Below are 15,381 nucleotides of genomic sequence, written 5' to 3' on the forward strand. Positions count from 1 at the left end.
GAGAGACAGTGTAAGCAGCGGAGGGGCAGAGAGGGAGACACAGAATTCGAAGCAGGCTCCAGGCTCTGAGCTGTCAGCACAGAGCCAGACTTGGGGCTTGAACCCACGAACTGTAAGATCATGACCTGAGCTGAAGTCGGATGCCCAACGACTGAGCCACTCAGGTGCCCCTTATGTATACCACTTTTAAAAATCAATCCTTGTCTCCCCTCTGGGTTTTCCATAACTGGGGTGGGGGATAAGAAAGGACAGAGAGAGAGTAAGAGTAAATAGTGTGATTAGGGTAAATACACTGCTGGCAACTTGCTGGGGAGAACAGGTACAAGTTTAGAATTACATCTTATCTTAGAAGGTTCTCTTCTTATACCTTCACATTTGAAAGAAGAGAGGAAAGAGCACAGAGGCAGAATTGATGGAATCTCATAAAATTATTAACAGCTAATACCATGTGTCAGACACTCTGCTGCTACTCCTTAGCAAATATCTCTAACAGATCTAAAAGCCCTTTTGCTCTTTTCCTTCTATAATGAAATATATCCTGGGTGTCCTGTTCTTCCTTTCTCTTTCTCCCTGCCCCTGGACTATTTTTTGCAGGCTCTGGCCTTTCCCATCATATGCTGCACCCTTTGTTCCCTGGCTCGTTAAAGGCACCTGGGTGGTACAGGAGAGAATGCTGCCCTCTGTTTAGTCCATGAAACTTAATATTAACAACAGGATCTAAAAAGGGAAAAGTTAGAGATCTGAAATAAAGCAGAGACTTGTCATCCAGGAGTTTGATGCCGTAGACAGTTATGAACAGAGAAGACCATCAAGTACCACTCTGAACAGCAACTGGATGTAGTTGAAAGAGTGCTGGACTTGAGGTCAGAAGACCTGGGTGCAGGTCTTAGATCTGTCACCTTTAGCTGTATGGCTTTGAACAAGTCAGCTCTTTTTGAGCTTCAGTTTCTTGTTTGCCAAATGGGAAAAAAAACAAAAACAAAAAACACCTGCTTTGCCTACCAAAGAAAGTTATAGGCATCAAATAAGATTATGTGCTTAAAATTCCTTTGAAATGATAAAGTTCTATGTAAACATAAGTTGTTTGGTGGATTAAAATGGATATAAAGGAGAAAAATTTCTATGGTTTAAAATTGTTAATAAAATTTTATTAAAATTTGCATATGTAAACTAAAGATGATCGACTTTCCCCTCAAAGGGCTCGTTTTCAGTTTTTCCTGTGTATTCAGTGACTTGCTGATCCTGAGTGATGATGTCAGTGTCTTCATTTACAAGTCTCCAAGCTCAGCTTCTAGGGGCCAGCAAAGATGGTCTGTGCCATCACCAAGCCAGTTCCTAAAATGCAGACTTCAATCTCACTTGAAAAAAACAATGCAGTTCCACACATTACTGGCAAGAGGAATTTTTGGCTACTGGTATAAAAGAATGATCACTGCCAAAAAGGAAAGAAATATTAGAGAAAAGCTTCCACGACAATGACTTCCTGCAGAAAACTTGATCCGACCTTCAACTGCTGGATAAATTACTTTCATTTTTAAGATATATCCAGAAACCACGTTGATATCTTGGTCACCTAGAAAAAGATACACATTATTTTAATTACAGAATAAGTAATTACCAATTAAGAGTAGAAGGTGGGAAAACCAATGTATTTCTCTAAAGTCCTTTGTAATTATAAGAGGGAAGATATTAGTTTCATAAGCGAGGATAAAATGTTACAAAAGAAGAGTGGTGATTACAGGTGCAAAGAATGTGATTGCTGTTTCATGTTCCAGATGTGAAACGGTGCCTGCCCACTGTTGACTACTAGATAACTGGAGGGGATAGAGCCATCTCAGCTGTGAGATGACTCAAGAAAGATTGTTGACCTTTAGTATTGCTTTTGAACCACTCCAAAACAAGAGTGTTAGGGAACTGGTTGGCAACAATTAGTTGAGACATAAAAGTGGCTTCCTTCTGCTTGCCTGGTCAGAAATCATTCTTGTATATTTGACAGGGAGACAATGGAGACCATTTCCAAAAGAGAGGAGACCTGATAAAGAAATACAAATTGTCTATAACTACAACAAACCCACAGGGACCTGACAAAATTTTGTTGTAAAAATACCACTGAACAGATCATATATCTGAGAAGCAGTTAATACCCAAAATATATAAAGAACTCCTAGAACTCAAAAGCAAAACAAAAATAAAACACAAATCTGATTTAAAAAAATTGGCAAAGGATGTGAATAGACTTTTTTCCAATGAAGACCTACAGATGGCCAACGGATACATGAAGAGATACTGAACATCACTAATCATCTGGGAAATGCAAATCAAAACCACAGGGATATCCCTTCTTTGTTTAGACTGGCTATTATCAAAAAGACTAGAAATAACAAATGTTGGCAAGATGTGGAAAAAGGGAGCCCTTGTGCATTACTGGTCAGAATGTAAATTGATGTAATCATGATGGGAAACAGTATGGAGGTTCCTCAAAAAATCAAAAATAGAACTACTCGATGATCCAGCAATTCCACTTCTGAGTACTTGAAGAAAACACACTAATTCAAAAAGAAAAGTGTACCCCCATGTTCACTGCAGCATTATTTATAATAGCCAAAATAGGGAAAATACCTAAGTGTCCATGAGTGGATGAATGGATAAAGAAAATGTGGTGTGTGTGCGCGCGCGCACAGACACACACAATGGAATACTATTCAGCCATAAACAATGAAATCTTGCCTTTTGTGATAACATGGATGGACCTTGAGAGCATTGTGCTAAATGAAATCTATCAGAGAAACACAAATACCATTTCCTTTCACTCATATGTGGAATTAAACAACAGCAACGAAACCAAGCTTGCATGTAGAGAGAATAGACGGGCAGTTGCCAGAGGTGGGGGTAGGAGGGGGTGGACAAAATGGATTAAGGAGGTTACAAATCTAGACTTCCAGTCACAAATAAGTCCTACGGATGTAACGTGCTGGATGATGACTGGAGTCCATACTGTATTGCATATCTGAAAGTTGCTACAAGAGCAGATTTTAAAAGTCCCCATCACAAGAAAAAAAATTTTGTGACTATAATGTTAACGACACATTGTGATGATGATTTTGCAATACATACATATACTGAACCATGTACACCTGAAATTAGTAGAATGTGCTATATGTCAATTACACCAAAAAAAAAAAAAAAAAACAATAAAAATTAAAAAAAAAAAAAAAAAAAAAAAAAACACCTCCGGGCAGTGGTTCTCATCTCTGCATTAGAATCACCGGAAGACTCTTTCCCTCAACACAATTATATTGGAATCTCCTAAAAGTTGGGGCCAAAGTATTGGTATTTAAAATGGTCCCCAACTAAGTCTGCCCTCAGGACCAAGGCTTCCTCAGCCTTCTATGTGAGCTCCTCTCCAAAACTTAAATCAGTCTGTGCTTAATCAGTTGGCACAGCCCCCAGCCTCTGTCTCAAGTGGGACTAAAGAGGATACTTCTGTAAGCCTGCACTTTCATTGTCTCTCACTGAATGGACAGAAGTAGCTAGCATCTTTCCTAGCAGGAAGGGCTGCCTCTTTTGCCCTGGCTCTGCTCTCCACTCTCCTTGAAACAAGAGGCTAAAACAGCAGGCCCACCACAGGAAAGCTGAGGAGGAACTAGTAGCGCTGCCTTCTGGAAATGCAGAGAAGCTGTGCAAGTGCTTTGTAAGTACACCGTCTTCTGCCCTAGGGAAGAGGAAAGGTTAGTATATTCTATCAGTGGATTTCATGCATGTGGTGGTGGTGGTGGGGACAGGGGTGGTTGTTTTTTTAATGACCCTGTGCTGGTCGCATCCTCTGGGCCTCTGTGGGACTCAAATCTACCATCAGCGGACTTCCACATGAAGTGGTTCGTAGAACTGATTTTTAAAAGTGAGGTTGGGGTATAATGACCGTAAATGCTGCCAAAAATATTGACTTAGGTCAAGTGTGGTTGTTCCTTTCATTTGCTCCATCAACCCAATGTGCTGAAAAGGGAGAGGGGAGCACATCCCATCTACTTATCTGACCTATTTACACTAAAAGCTTCAAGAAAGTTTATAGGGTTTTCCAGATCCAATCTAAAGTTGTAGAGATTAGGCTTTTTGTTAAGTGCAAAAGTCACTGATATTTCCCAATTTAAGTAGCTGTTTATATATACTTAAAAGAGTTTTAAAACATTTTAGGCTTGGATGGGTGGCTCTGTGTGCTGAGGAGGGGCAGGGCACATATTTTCCAATGCAGTGCTATTTTCCAACAAAGAAAGCAGGAGGGAGTCAGCAACACAGGGGCACGACCTGGTTTCTGGCTCTGCGGTCCTAGCATCCTGCATAGCTCCCCTCTTTGGACCAGTTTTGTTGTTCTCGAGTACTTCATTGTAGGGAGAGGAAGAGATACTTGTGCTTACCAGAGTCATGTCTTAATGTTTCATCTTTTATCATCTGGAATCCATCTCCACCACTGGCAAGGAAGCTTGGGAGGATAACCTTATATATCTCATCCATTCTGAGAGGCTCATAACTGGGCACTCGACACTGGGTGCAAAGAACATCTAATTTGACCACTCTGTCCCCAGGTTTTCGGGAAAGATCATACACCACATGAATTCCTAGAAAAGAAATGAGTCTGTATGCTTCCACTGGATCCAGAGGGAAATTTGTTTTCTAACAAAGAGATATGGCCAAAATCTGGAGTTGGGGCACTGGGCTTGGTTTTCACTGAGTTTGAGCCTGAGGGAAATTTCAGCAAGAGAGTTGAAGTGCATTTGGTTAGACTGCATTTGCATTTGGTTAGATTGTGTTTGCATTTCTTGGTTAGGTTTATCCTTGAGTCCTCAGAGGTCTGAGAACCACTGGGAGGAAAACTGGCTCTGGCTCAGAATGGGGAAGGGGTAATGGTGCAGGGAGAAACCACATCTTTTTAAAAAAATTTTTTTTTAATGTTTTATTTATTTCTAAGAGAGAGAGAGAGAGAGAGAGAGACAGCGTGAGCAGGGGAGGGTCAGAGGGAGAGGGAGTGACAGACTCTGAAACAGGCTCCAGGCTCTGAGCTGGCAGTCAGCACAGAGCCCAACACGGGGCTCGAACCCACAAACCGTGAGATCATGACCTAAGCGAAGTCAGATGCCCAACCGACTAAGCCACCCAGGCGCCCCAGAAACCACATCTTTTTAATATCCTAAATGAATTGGTCAGCAAATTGGTTCAATGGCTTTGGAAAATGAGAAACAGATGAGAGGTGCAGAACATTTGTTCTAATTTTGAAGACAACGAAATGATGATAATTTGGGGTTGGATGACTTCACAAAACATGTAACTACCCAGCATTGTGACAGAGCACCAAAACCCTGCTGTCCCCCCAACTCTCTCCTGGAAAAATGCAGAATGTTTGGGTTACCCCAAGGCAGCAGGCTGGGGCTCCGCCACCATCTGCAGCTCCCCCCTCAATCCAAGAGTTGGGGGTTCTGTAGAAGGAGGACTTGATAAAGTAATCACACCATCAAGTGAGGCCCATCATCCACAGTATCAAAAAGGGGGGGAGCAAAATATGGTGTCAGAGTCAAAGTTATTAATTTAATGATTGATTCATTGGACTATGGAAATCATTATTGACAAAAGTGTTTCAGAAGTCCTTGGCAATTTGGGAAGCATTTATTTTCATTCAGTTTTCACGCTGATCCAGGAGATGAGCAGGGCAGATTTTCTCAAAACATTCAGAGAGGTTGAAGACCTGTCTCAGGTCACAGTGGAACTAGCACGAGGGGTTCTGATGGGTCTTGTAGCTGGCCGCCACTCCCAGAAATCATCCTTGCTAATACTGACTGGACATTGAATTCCTTTGCACCTCGGCATGGTACCAGGCAATTACGAATAGAACAGTGAAAGATGGTTTTGGTTTTGTTTTCTAACAAAGAATACTGAGTGTTTAAACAACTAAGATTTTAATAGAAACTAGACCTCAAGGCAGCTGACCTGCTTAGAATCTGGAGGGCCAGCTCCTATAGTGGGTCTTTCTGACATCCAAATCAGACGTTGAAAATACTGCTCAGTGCCAGGGCACTGGGGTTTTGACCCTGACCTAATCTCAGTGGTCTGGTACCCACGACCATTGAGAGACTATGCACTTGTGTTGGGTGGGGGGAAAACCTAAACAAATCTGGCAATGGAAGTCCTGGTGAGTGGGGACCTAAGCCAACCATCAGGAAAAACCCACCTCACTTCAGAGGGTGACTTACCGCCCACCTGTAGGAATTCTCCAGTAGACTGGCCGTAGCGGTATACACTGTGCTCAAAGGCCTTCTTCAGGGTGGAGCCTTTTAATTGGACCAGGTCAAAGGTTCCTCCGAAGGGCAATACAGCAGCCAGGTTCTCCCAGGTAATTGTGCCTGACGGTAGTTGTAGATGAGACAGGAAGGAAACGAGCTTGAGGATAAGCTTACCCCAAGACCAGCTTCCTTTAGGGTTGGTGGAGATGAGGGAGAGAAGAGGCTATGGGAAGGCTATTAGGACAGCATCAGCTGTGTGAGTGGTCCTGACATTCAGGGAAGGAATGGATTCAAGAGGCTTCTGGCCATGTTCTCTACCACTGGGCAAGATGGTAGGTGCTCATAAATGGCTGTGGCTCCAAAGTCACCAGTGCTCTGCCCTGGATCTCTGGCTTATGGCTGGATCTTCACTGGGTGTTAAGCATTGCTCAGTTCCTCCAGACAGGCAGTGTCTCCCTGCCACCTGACCCTGTTTGACAGTGAGATGAGCTTGGGGCTTTACACTGAGACTACCTGGTTAAACAGCATATCAGGGAAGACTGCAAGAGTGTCTTGAATATCTGACTAGTTGGTTTGTTTTACCATCCAAGATCCAGGATATTTGTAAATGCACTAAAAGAATTTAATCCAGCAGGGTGTTTTTTTCTAGCACAAAACATGGGCAATTTGTCCCTTTCTCTTTTCAGGTATCAAGGAGGAGGCTGTTGGTAATCGGCAATAATTAGTATTTGGTTTTGTGTGTCAGAAGTTTAGCTGACCACCCTAGCTCCCCACTCTGTGTGAATACATATGAGAATACACAAGCATGTGTGCCCTTCTGCTTAGGCACTGACTTGAGTAGCAGCTAACTGAAACTGAAGAGACAGACACTGTGGTACATGGCTGACAGGAGAGATGAGCTGAGGCCACCCAGAGGCATGGTCAGAGAGAGACACCGAGCTGACACCCCAAGCCTGGGAAGCATACCGTTATTCCGCTCGTCAATGGGTGACCGAATGCCACCTCCATTTAGAATGCACATGGACACATGGTTCCAGGACACCCCATCCGAGTGTCTAATGTTGTTGTTAATCTGCAATGGTAGCATGAATTTACATTAGTTATTCTAGACCTTCTTCCTTAGGATCAGTTTTAGGGATAGAGTTAGCTCTACCGTGGAAATAAAGCTGCTTCATCCTTGCTCCTGTGTTCCCAGAGATTTTCTCAAGTATAATCAGTCAGAACTAGTTTTATGCTCTGAGAAGCAAAAATAAGAAACAGTGACCAATCCCATGTCAGACTCTTAGAAGCAAGTAGCCCTGAACCCCCTTTCCTAAGACCCTTCTACTCTCAGGCTAGTGGGCGTTAGCAAAACTGGCTCTTCTGTCAGACAGGGTCTCCATGCAAACTGGCCCACCATGCCTCTCCTCCCCCTCCATCCCCTCCAGGCTCCACACTTGCTCCTGAAGGCGCAACCTGAAAACCTTCCATTCCAGACCTCAGGCCAACAAGATAGATTCCTGGCCTCCATGTCAAATTCCCAAGTTGGCAATTTCGGAGGCACAAAGATGGCCTCCTGAAATGGGAGAATCCGTTTCCTTCTTTTTTTTTTTTACAAAATATGTATTTAGTTACAAGAAATAAAATGAATATATTCTCATTTGACAAAAAAATGGTGCAAAAGCATAAGTTTTCTTAACACTCGCCTCTGCCTCTTAAAAGAGAGGTAAACACTGCTAACGGCTTGTTTCCTTTCAGACCTTTCTCTAAACATTCCTTTCCATACTGGCTACTCTTTAACTACTTGTTTTTTCCCCCCAAAATAGAATTATTCTTTAATATTATGATTTTTTAAAATATAATTTATGGTCAAATTGTCTAACATATAGTATGTAAAGTGTGGTTCACACTTGGTTTTTGGGGTAGATTCCCGTGGTTCAATGTTTATATAAAACACCCAGTGCTCATCTCAACAAGTGCTCTCCTCAATGTCCATCACCCATTTTCCTCTCTCCCCCACCCTCCCATCAACCCTCAGATTGTTCTCTGTATTTAAGAGTCTCTTATGGTGTGCCTTCCTCCCTCCCTGTTTGTAACTTTTTTTCCCCCCTTTCTCTTCCCCCATGGTCTTCTATTAAGTTTCTCAAGATCCACATATGAGTGAAAACATATGATATCTGTCCCTCTCTGACTTATTTCACTCAGCATAATACCTTTCAGTTCCATGCAATTTGCTGCAAATGGCATGATTTCATTCTTTCTCATTGCCGATAGTATTCCACTGTATATATAAACCACATTTTCTTTATCCATTCATCAGTTGATGGATATTTAGGTTCTTTTCATAATTTGGCTGTTGTTGAAAGCATGGCTATAAACATTGGAGTACATGTGCCCCTATAAATCAGCACTCCTGGATCCTTTGGATAAATTCTTAGCAGGGTCATAGGGTAGTTCTATTTTTAATTTTTTGAGGAACCTCCACACTGTTTTCCAGAGTGGCTGCACCAGTTTGCATTGTCATCAGTAGTGCAAGAGGGTTCCCTTTTCTCCATATCCTTGCCAGCATCTGTTGTTTCCCAAGTTGTTAATAGCCACTCTGACTGGTATGAGGTGGTATCTCAGTGTGTTTCGATTTGTATTTCCCTGAGGATGAGTGACATTGAACATCTTTTCATGTGTCTGTTGGCCATCTGGTTGTCTTCTTTGGAAAAGTGTCTTTTCATGTCTTCTGCCCATTTCTTCACTGGATTGTTTTCTGGGTGTGGAGTTTGGTAAGTTCTTTATAGATTTTGGATACCAGCCATGTATCCGATATGTCACTTGCACATATCTTTTCCCAGTCTGTCAGTTGCCTTTTAGTTTTGTTGATTATTTCCTTTGCAGTGCTGAAGCTTTTTATCTTAATGAGGTCCCAACAGTTCATTTTTGCTTTTAATTCCCTTGCCTTTGGAGATGTGTCGAGCAAGAAATTGCTGTGGCCGAGGTCAAAGAGATTGTTGCCTGCTTTCTCCTCTATGGTTTTGATGGTTTCCTGTCTCACATTTAGGTCTTTCATCCATTTTGTGTTTATTTTTGTGTATGGTGTAAGAAAGTGGTCTAGTTTCATTCTTCTACATGTTGTTGCCCAGTTTTCCCAGCACCATTTGCTAAAGAGACCATCTGTTTTCTAGTGGATACTCTTCCCTGCTTTGTCAGATTAGTTTTCCATACATTTGTGGGTCCAATTCTGGGTCCTCTATTCTATTCCATTGGTCAATGTGTCTCTTTTGGTGCCAATACCATACTGTTTTGATGCTTACAGCTTTGTAGTAGAAGCTAAAGTCTGGGATTGTCATGCCTCCCATTTTGGTTTTCTTCTCCAATATTACCTTGGCTATTCGGAGTCTTTTGTGGTTCCATACAAATTTTAAGATTGTTTGTTCCAGCTTTGAGAAGAATGCTGGCGTAATTTTGATTGGGATTGCATTGAATGTGTAGATTACTTTGGGTAATATTGACATTTTAACAATATTTATTATTCCAATCCATGAGCATGGAATGTTTTTCCATTTCTTTGTGTCTTCTTCAATTTCCTTCATAAGTTTTCAACATACAGATCTTTTATATCTTTGGTTAGGTTTATTCCTAGGTATTTTACGGTTCTTGGTGCAATTAAGAATGGGTAAGTTCCTTTATTTCTCTTTCTGTTGCTTCATTATTAGTGTATAGAAATGCAACCAATTTCTGTACATTGATTTTGTACCCTGCGACTTTGCTGAATTCATGTATCAGTTCTAGCAGTCTTTTGGTGGAGTCTTTTGGGTTTTCCATGTAGACTATAACGTCATCTGCAAAAAGTGTCTAGCTACTTCTTTTGTGTGACTGCATAATGCTGAAGAGCCAGCACTGGTCTCACCTTGGCAAGTGTGAACACTGTCATTTACTTGGCAGTCAGTTACGGAAAGTATATATGTCACGCTCCAGGCTCCAGGTATCAGGCACGGTGCCAAGCACAGACAAAGAATCAGCCCCCTGGGTCCAGGCTTTGGTGAGAGGGCTAAGTCTTGCCTGGGGACCCTGGTTAGGCATGGGCCCCAAGGGGCTCTCAACAGCCAGTCTGCCTTGCCGACAGGTAGACAGTGGGGTGTGTTCTTGGGCGATCCGTTCAGCCATGGGACATATTATAACTCCATGTCATCATTCTCTGCTTGTGAAGGAGGCTTCCAGTCACACAAGGCCTTGTCCTCTGTATTCAAGGGGGCAGATCAGTGAGACACACTGGCCAATTTAGGCCCAAACAAATGTGTTTTATGTACTATGTCTGTATCTTCAGAGTAGTGAAGTTTCATGTATTCAGATCATCTTACAAAAGGAAAGCAATATCTAAAATTCAAACATCCAATGTGAATACCTATCAATAAAGCTTTCAGTTCTTGTAAAGCAATAAAGTGATGGTCAACTGGTCTAGTTCAGGCCCCTTCCCAAGGTATTCAGTATGAATCCACCCCAAGCTTTTGTTTGGGCGTCAATTTTTAAAGACCTTCATTTTGTAACAGGCTGTCCCTCCTTGCGTCCGTCCTCCCTCCCCTCTCCCTTTAGGCACAGGCCCTGCACGCCTGGGGACCACTCACCATGGCATCACAAATCAGGTTGCCCATGTTGCATTCCTTAAAGCGGCATGACTGAGTGGAGCCATCCAGATAGACAACTGTTTTCCCTAATTCCTGAGTAGAATAATTATCTAATTTTATCCTCCATTTGTTAATGTCTGCTTTTATGTTTGGATCTAGAAAAAAGCAAAACAAAAGAAAACAGAAAAAAAAAAAAAACCCATCAGCTTGCTGTTAAGGCAGGTCTCACCCTGGCCTAAATTTTGGAGAAGGAATCAAAGATCATTTAACTTACCTGTTGTGACTGTACATTTCTTTAGCCTATTTGTCTACACTTTAGTTTTGGCTGTACAATTTCCTCAGAAAAATTATGTTCCTTGGTAATAAGACTAGGAATGGATCTGAATTTAAAGAGGCACTGAGTATCCTAATATCAACTCATCACACCTGAAATAAGCACCTGTGGGACCCTCTGGGATTGCATTAATGATGGGGGGAAGGGAAGAGTGAGGGTGATGAAAGGTCCCCAGGACAGGTCTATAGGGCATGCTGAGGTTCTGCTGTGTGGTACTGGCCTCTCCCTCTGGTTATTGAGACGGTCTGTGTTGTGACCACAGGCTCTGCAGGGCACCCTGCTGTCCATCTCTCCCTGGTACAATCTTGGTGAGCAGTAAAAGGCAAGTGAGAGAGGCCCAAGGCTGTGGTCACGTACACTACATGTAAACAGATGACATAAGATGTATTTTATTCTGAGTCCTAGACAAAAAAGTAAAAAAGACACTCCCTCATCTGATAAAGAAACAGAAGCTCACTGAGACTGGGCAACTGCTGTGGGCACACTTGTTGGGAGCTGTTTCTGAACTCATAAGTGGAGAATATCTCCTTGTGAGGTTAAGGTAAGTTGCACAGACTCTTACCATCAGATGGTGACTGATATCCACCCCCAACCAACTGTTTCTGCTTAAGTACTGACCCCCCACAGCATCTTGTTGATTGGTATTTGGAGTGACTTATTCTGGCCTTGATATGCTGATTGCACCTCGTGAAGGAACCTATTGTAGGAACTTCTTTTGTGATTATGGGAGCAAACATTGTGTTTCCTGAAAAACCTGTTTTTCTTAATACTTCCCCTTAAGCAAACAGGCTGTTGACCCCTACTCACAAAGAACTAACTTTTGCCTTTACTATGCTAATGCCACCTCTGGGCTGTTCCTCATACCTTGTGCATATCAATGTTCTGAAAGTTTTTACTGATAAAAGAATTTATCATTAAAATGCCACTTCTGTGCCTTCCCCCAAACACTAAATCATAAAATAAAGTTGAGTCTCAGACAGTGCGGAGAGGCCTGGCTGGTGACCAGAAAGAATCTCATGCCTCTCTCATCCCTCCCTCGCCAACACTGTCCATCCTTCAGGGATCCCTGGACCTGGCTGGAGTGGGACTCTGGCACACGCTGCCAGTGGTGGGGCTTTGAACCCCTTTGCTTCTTTGAGCAGCTCTCCTCTGGACAGGAGCTGAGTGGCTTTCCCATGCCTGGACAAAGCTTGAAAAGACACAAGAAGCAGTGACACGGTATCTCATGCTGAGAGGAACTGGGGGAGCAAATAGGATTTGGGGCATTTGAGTGTGTTTTCAATCTTCTTATAGATGAAGAGGGCAAACTTAAGGGATAATTCAATTCTTTAAAGGTATTAATTACAGTCTTGCCCTGAAATAATAACAAGAACAAAGTCAAGCCATCATTCACCCACCTTCCACAATGCTGCTGTTGAGAAGAATAGGATTTCCATGCGAAGCGATGACATTTCCTTTTTCATCAAACTCAACCTTCAAATAGCCCAAGTATTTGCCAAACGCATAGGCCTGGACCACAGGAACCTTCCGCCCATCATCAGATGTGACTATGAATGGGTACTTTCCAGCCGGCACCTCTTTGGAAGGTGGAGTGCCTAAAATGGAAGAGCCAAAGCTGATCAAGTCAGTCCTTGTACACAGCTGGCTGTAGGCCAGCGGGCCACTGGCCAGATGACAGGGAATTCTGAACTGATGATGTGCTAGCTGCTGCCCTACACAGCTGGTCTTTCAGAGCTGCACTCAGGCATCTGCCCCTGTTTCAGAAGGCCCTTTTGGCACATGAATCCCTCCATTTCAACCAGGAAGTGTTTGGTAAGCTCTTCCCACGTCCATGGTCCCATGCCTGGTGCAGTGGGGGACACAAAAACGCGGTGCTGCCAAGATCATCCAACTTTTATCCTGACCCAGGCTCAATTCTCAGTAGCTGAGTAGAATACCCAAGCCACTTCACTTCCCTGTATTTCAGTTTCCTCACCTGTAAAATGGGCGAAATAACAATTCCTATTTCACAGGGCTGTCTAAACTTCCTAGCACAGTGCCTGGCACACAGATAATAAATGTATATTCCTTTCCCCTATGAGGTGACAACAATCTCTAGAAACCCTCGACAATAATCTAGAGCTTAGGATCCTTAATGGAACATGAGCAGAAATGACAGAGCCTGTCCTCAGGTTTTGCTGCTAAAATCTGAGCTCCTTTAGGTGCTTTTCAGAGGAGTCATGTTCACCCTGCCAGTCAAACCAGCATGCACACTACTCACCCAGCCAACATGGGTCGAGTTCTGCTGACTTCTGTCTCAAAGGGGTCCCCTGGGGACAGCCTGGGAGCCAACCCATCACTCAGAGCCTGAGGGGCTCCCCCCACAGCTGTCTCCTGGACAGATACCCTTGACTCATTACTGTTTCTACCCACTCCCAAAACACCCTGACCAATCCTTCTTATTAGAGGTTTACAGAGGGCCCAGGAAACTTCAGCATGTGTTGGTTACTCACATGGACAAGTTAGGAGAGCTGGCCCAGAGCCAGGCCCTGAGCTAGATCTCATTTAATTTTCTAAGCATTCCATGAGGCAGGTTCTATTACCATCTCCACATTACAGATGAGAACGTTTATTGTCATAGGCAATGTGCCCAAAGTCACACTGGTGCGTGTGTTATACGCAGTATGGGCTGGTATGTGAGGGAGAGCAGACTGAAAGCAGGGCTGTGAGGCACTGGAGCAGATTCTGTTCTCTCTACTGCCCCACACAGCCTATGCTTGCTTATCTCATAATGCCTGCAAGAGCCAGTTGCCAAAGGCCACTCGCTAAACCAAGTGCTGCACCTTTGCACCCCGAGCTGTATCTGGGCTTCTCCTTTAACCTAAGACAAGCTGGGGTATGTATATGTTATGAAAACCCCACTCCTTCTCTGCTCCTATAGAGCAGCCCCTGTTCCAGCTCAATACCAGAGAGCAGAAGTGCAGCAAACACCAGCACCTCAGAAGTACGAAACAGCTGTTGCCCACCTTAATTTCCCATTTTCTTGCTCCCTCTGGGAAAAAAAGAAAAAAGGCAAAAGTTTTGAAACTTTACTCTTAACAAAAGCACCTGACTAGAGGCCCTGTGCAGGACTTGTCCATCTCCATCTGCGGTGTACAGCTCCACGGATGACTGGCTGGTGTTGGCTCTAACAGGTACAGATGATCTCATGCATTGCAGAGAAGCCGGGAAGGCTAACACTGTCGTCATCCTCATTCTGCTCTGTTCTGGTTCCTATCTGGGCAAGCCCAGAGCCTGGAGCTGGGCGGGTGTGGTAGCCCCCGCTCACCGTCTCACCTGGGGAAGGTTAGGGACAGTAGTTCCTCCTCTGAGCCCAGAGATGCAACTGTGATTGGGAGGTGCAGTTCCTAACATGTCCACGAGATGGCGGAGAACACCTCGTCCAGGAGGAAAGGGCACTACATCAGTTTCAGAAAGGACTCTGGCAGTTTCCTGGAAACCCCAGAAAAGGGCAAGCCTGACTTTTTTTTTTTTTTTTTAGCCTTTCTTATTCTGCCTCACAAAGACATAATCAAACAAAATGAGTGTAACGGGATTTCGAGGATCCAGTCAAATGCCTCATCAAATAGGAGCTACTAACCACAGCTCCAGTCTGACAGGGGACATTCTCCGGTTCTGAAAGGCCTTGATGTTATTTTTGTTAGAACATAAGACATGTCATCTGCTTCTTAAAGGGACTTAATCAGGAACAAGAAGGATGCTTCCTGGTGGTTGAGGAAATAGCTGGTCCAGTTTGGCTAGTCTCTGCCTCCTCCACAGCCGAGTGCTCTCTGCTTCCCTAACTTGCCAACCCCAGAAAACCACTGGCAGAGAAGGCCATCCAGGGCTTCACATTTTCCATACCATTCTATTCAGCCAAAGATGCTCATGCCCAAAATATTATTTGCACACAGAGCCACATAACTGTCTTTAGAAACCCAATCTGTCATCTTGGCAGGAGAGAAATTATTCATCAGAACTCCATTCCAGCCATCTAGCAAGTAAATTATCTGGGAACCAAACATGAAGAAGCCAAGGAATTGTGGGCTGACCTATTTAGAGTTGGTAAGTGGGGCATTTCCTAACTGTGTGAATGTCTGACAGAACCCACTGGGTCTCTGTCCTGGGGGCCCTGGCCACAGCAGCTCCTCAGGAATGTGACAGTTTC

General features: G+C 43.6%; 1 protein-coding gene across 1 annotated transcript in view; it reads right to left on the reverse strand.

The window, feature by feature from the left end:
• Positions 1-956: 956 nt before the first annotated feature.
• NT5E (5'-nucleotidase ecto) overlaps positions 957-15,381 on the reverse strand; it is a 49,630-nt gene continuing 35,205 nt past the window's right edge. Inside the window, exons 4-9 of the mRNA XM_039221592.1 lie at positions 12,593-12,790; positions 10,862-11,016; positions 7,236-7,341; positions 6,240-6,389; positions 4,413-4,613; positions 957-1,573 (exon numbers count right to left, since the gene is read on the reverse strand). Of these exons, the coding sequence (XP_039077523.1) occupies positions 1,410-1,573; positions 4,413-4,613; positions 6,240-6,389; positions 7,236-7,341; positions 10,862-11,016; positions 12,593-12,790 (974 nt within the window). The 3' untranslated portion in view covers positions 957-1,409. The remainder of the gene's footprint in view (positions 1,574-4,412; positions 4,614-6,239; positions 6,390-7,235; positions 7,342-10,861; positions 11,017-12,592; positions 12,791-15,381) is intronic.

Source organism: Hyaena hyaena, unplaced genomic scaffold (genome assembly GCF_003009895.1).
Source record: "Hyaena hyaena isolate Hyena2069 unplaced genomic scaffold, ASM300989v1 scaffold_995, whole genome shotgun sequence".
Classification (NCBI taxonomy): domain Eukaryota; kingdom Metazoa; phylum Chordata; class Mammalia; order Carnivora; family Hyaenidae; genus Hyaena; species Hyaena hyaena.